Source organism: Trypanosoma equiperdum (assembly GCF_001457755.1).
Source record: "Trypanosoma equiperdum strain OVI genome assembly, contig: ctg_305, whole genome shotgun sequence".
In the NCBI taxonomy this organism is placed as follows: Eukaryota; Euglenozoa; class Kinetoplastea; order Trypanosomatida; family Trypanosomatidae; genus Trypanosoma; species Trypanosoma equiperdum.
Genome location: NW_027124205.1, coordinates 57,318 through 61,209, shown reverse-complemented (window position 1 = coordinate 61,209; position 3,892 = coordinate 57,318). Strand labels below are relative to the sequence as shown.

General features: G+C 44.9%; 1 protein-coding gene and 2 pseudogenes across 3 annotated transcripts in view; all 3 read right to left on the bottom strand.

Annotated features, from left to right (window-relative positions):
• Window positions 1–762, bottom strand: part of TEOVI_000118600:pseudogene — a 1,844-nt pseudogene extending 1,082 nt beyond the window's left edge. The window contains exon 1 of the mRNA in view: window positions 1–762. This exon is cut by the window's left edge and continues 492 nt beyond it. Within this exon, the coding sequence occupies window positions 1–762 (762 nt within the window).
• A 101-nt stretch (window positions 763–863) lies between these two features.
• TEOVI_000118500 (procyclin-associated gene 2-like protein, putative) lies at window positions 864–1,973 on the bottom strand (the record flags this gene model as incomplete). The annotated part of the gene is made up of 1 exon (XM_067224464.1): window positions 864–1,973. One exon carries the CDS (start codon window positions 1,971–1,973, stop codon window positions 864–866), a length of 1,110 nt encoding a protein of 369 aa, XP_067080565.1.
• A 130-nt stretch (window positions 1,974–2,103) lies between these two features.
• Window positions 2,104–3,357, bottom strand: TEOVI_000118400:pseudogene (annotated as a pseudogene). The gene has a single exon. A coding segment is annotated over exon 1 (1,254 nt).
• Window positions 3,358–3,892: the final 535 nt, after the last annotated feature.

The following is a 3,892-nucleotide window of genomic DNA, read 5'->3' as shown; positions in this document are numbered from 1 at the left end:
AAACCAACCAGCAGCAAAGTCGAGAAGTTTGTTCTCAAACATCACTTTTGTCCACTTATGCTCCTCCCTGGGTCCACCAAAGCTTTTGTGGCATAGCGTGGCATTATTCTTTTCGCCAACGCACAAACAGAAAAAGTCTCCAACCAGTGAATAACCCGCCAGACCTGGATCGTCACTTTTCTTACTTGGCCTTCCACATGTCTCCTTGGCCGTTTTACCCACTATTGTGCCTTGTGAATTGGCCAAAAACTTTTCAAATTCAGTTTCATTCCTGAACATTTTTTCTGCGCTGCTTCCATATACAACTTTCGCCATCTTCTCTAGTGCAGCATTCCTCGATACATATGCCAAGTACCTTTCCTCCTTGATCCTGCTCACCAGCATCTTGGCCTTCGCGAGGAGTTTCTTGAGTTTCTCGTGTGTAATCTTATACCTCACCAAATCATCCGCACGTTGCTTATCCATAATATTCTTTGTTTCGACCGTACTGTCTGTGCTTTTCCATTTTTCCCTTGCATCAACTGCTTCTTGGTAAGACGACTCCTTTACAAAGGTTGCCTTCACCATTTTTTGGAGCACTTCTATGAGGATTCCCAAGTTTGGAGGCTCCTTAACGACTTGTCCTGGATCCCCTTCCACAAGCCTCAAAATCCTGCATAGTTGATTAAATTCTTGCTGATTGCGGAGGTTTTCCTTATTTTCCGTAGCTGTCCCAACTACAAACGTAGTGGTAGCCAAAAGCAATATTCCAAGCTTTTCCATTCTCACTTTAAAAATTAAAAGTTTATGAGAAATATTTGGATCGCGTAAGCAGAATAAGTGTTTCCATACAACAAAAAGGAGAGCACTCATTAGAATTGCAGTTACCACAATACCACAGAGAATACAAAAAAAACAGCACGCATGCAGTTTCCACCCAACGTGGTATGACCCACTACCCCACTCCCTTTAAAATAATCTCCCTTTCCAACAGAAAACTTCCCGCACATCTTGAAATTGTGGTTCAGTAGCTGCTGATCACTGTCGGCAATATCACTGTCAGCCACAGTGGTCATCATACCTTTCGCTTTCAACTCCTTAAAAAGGGCCCTCAACTCAACGCCAATTTCCTTAAAGCCTTTTTGAAAGTCTACAAAATCTTTCACTGTCGATTTGATAATGGGAATCATTTTTGATGGCTGGTGCTCCCACATGACATCCGTCGGATACTCTGCACTAGAAACAATACCTTGAGACGAGGCACTACCATTTCCGTTTCTCCTGATACCAAATATTCCGTCACCCCAAACAATATTCCTTTTCAGTCCGGAACTCTTAGTTTGATCTTGGTTGTTTGAGTATTTCAGATATCCTCCCCCATTGAACCCCTGAGTTAGCAGGCAACTAGTGCTCTTGTTTTCTAACACTTCATCGCTGTTAATGCTGAGTGTTTCATCCACAATACTTGCTAGACCCTTGCGGTCAAAATCTTCTAAGGAAACACTACTATCTTTTGATGTATTGCAAGTAACAATTTTTTTAAAGCCTTGGGCACAGTAATAGGTGTCGTTAGACCATGCACTTGCAAACACATTTACCAACTCGTCCAACCTCCCTGCTACAAGACCTGACGAGCCTACCAGCTTCGCCCCTGTGCTCCACATGTCCCTAAACAAATCACTGATCCTTGCCCTTTTCGTTTCCAGTGTATGTGTAACGTATATTTTCTTTTGGGCGCACTCAAAGCCACTTAAATTACCCGTCAGCATCTTCAGCTTCGCATAATTCCCTACTATTGTCACCTCTTTCAACTTCTCTTCCACTTCCCTTGTCTTACTGAGGACGTAAGCGTGAACCCCAAATTTCAACATCTTTGACAAATCACAAATGCTCTCTATTGTCTTGTTAGACAGTGGTTTGTTATTCATGGTAGCCACATCCGCAAATACAACGGGGACACCAAGCAACATAACTAACCTTAGCATGAACCTCATAATGGCAACAACTTCAGGAATAAAGAGACAGCACTACACGTACACCTGCACGAATACCCATTGACAAAGAAGTCAGTACAAACCTCCGTATTTGCAAATAAAGAACTGTTGACACACACAAAACAAACTGCTAACCCTCCGATGTCCAACTTATACGAAGTCCGCCAAGGATCTTCTTCACCATTCGTCTGATGAATCCCCTTCGTTTCAGTTTCCCGCAAAATCGTATCTCTGTCATTAGAAACTCCTTGTCCGCTTCCTTGGCGTGTTTCTGGGAAAGCCACTCCTGCTTCGTGCGGCTGTTGAGTGCAACAACGTCCTCGACGGTGAGCTCCGATGCGGTTAGCAAATCAGTAGCCTCGGGATCTCTCTGGATCAAATCTGCAGTCCACTCCTCTGTAACACTGCGGTAAATGGTGTCATACTTGTGCAGCAAACCACTGAAAGAGTGGTAATCACTTACGGTTGCGTGAAGACTGGGGACACTCGCCGTTGGATCCTTCTCCCAAAGAATATCGTGATCGTAGTCGTTACCCCTCGTGCTTCCTACATATCCAGTCGTTCCATTTCCGTCTTTCTTCACCCCAAGTATACCATCCCCCCATAGCATGTGCTCCGTGAAGTTCGCATCCTTGATATATCCTCCTCCCTGCATTCCGTGTACCAACTGACATCCGCGTCCCTCCCCCCTCGTAAACCTAGGGTCGTTGTCGTCCACTGTTAGATGTTTCTTCAATGCTCCCTCTAGCCCGTCCTTCTCCTTGAAAATATCTTGCCAACCCTTTGTTGCCTCGGCATCACCAAAGGCCACAAAATGGGAAGAGTCAATCGCATCCCTCCCACCCTTGAAGCAGTCAGCCAATTCGCTTTTCGTAACTCCTTCACCTTGTTTACCTGCAATGCAGAAAAAGATATCACTCTCCTGCCTGTCAGATGGTTGGTGAAATACATTTATCATTTCTTCCAATCTCCCTGCAGCTATACCCGCTGACGCCGTGAGATTTAAACCCTGCTCCCTAATTTTCGGAAGTAAATCTATCATACCGGACACCTTCTTCACTGTATAGTTGAGGAAAAACGCCATCGTTCTGCAATCGACACTACCAGCCTTTTTTTCCCTCAGCACCTTGAGTTTCGCCAGTTTCACCATATTCTGTACATCTTCCAATTTTCCCTCAGCCTCCTTCACCTTTTCTACCGTGTATCTGTGAACTGACTTCAGCGCCTTCGTTGCTGCACAAACCCCTTGAGCTACCTTCAACTTCAGCGCCGCCCTCTCGGCGTTTATATCACCGACGCTAACTCCCAATGCCACAACAAACAAAACTACTGTTGCACGCATGTCTATAGAAATACAAATGACTGAAATGGTAGGCAAATGTATACATAATGTGGGTATGTGTAGCACTGGCCGCTACCCCTCGTTTATGCGACAGTTATCACATGGGACGCAGGAAAAAAAAATTGTACAAAGTGGTTGCTGCAGTTTGCAAGCGGATTTGATTACAGCATGCGGCTCCGCGAGGTTGGGTGAGAGAAGATTGCCGGTTTTGTTTGCAGAGCTTTGACGCATTGGAAAGCAGTGTAGGAATAGGTTCTGCCTTCGATGTTGTGGACCCACACTCATTAACCTGGATATTACCCCCCGCACCGCAGCGAGAAACATCACACTACCATCAGTTAGCACTCAACCAAAAACAATAGATTACCTCTTGCGCCCCCCCCGCCGCAGTCACAAGGGGTGACACACAACCTTTTTGTCAGTCATCATAAAATATACACATTACCAAAGACAATCAAATAAACAGCTATTCGTACGCTTACAGTGTGCCTTTACATCCTGTTTGCCGATAAATGAACCTATTTCTTCAACTTACCTTTACCTTCCCATTGCTCACTCATACTGGCGAACCCAAACC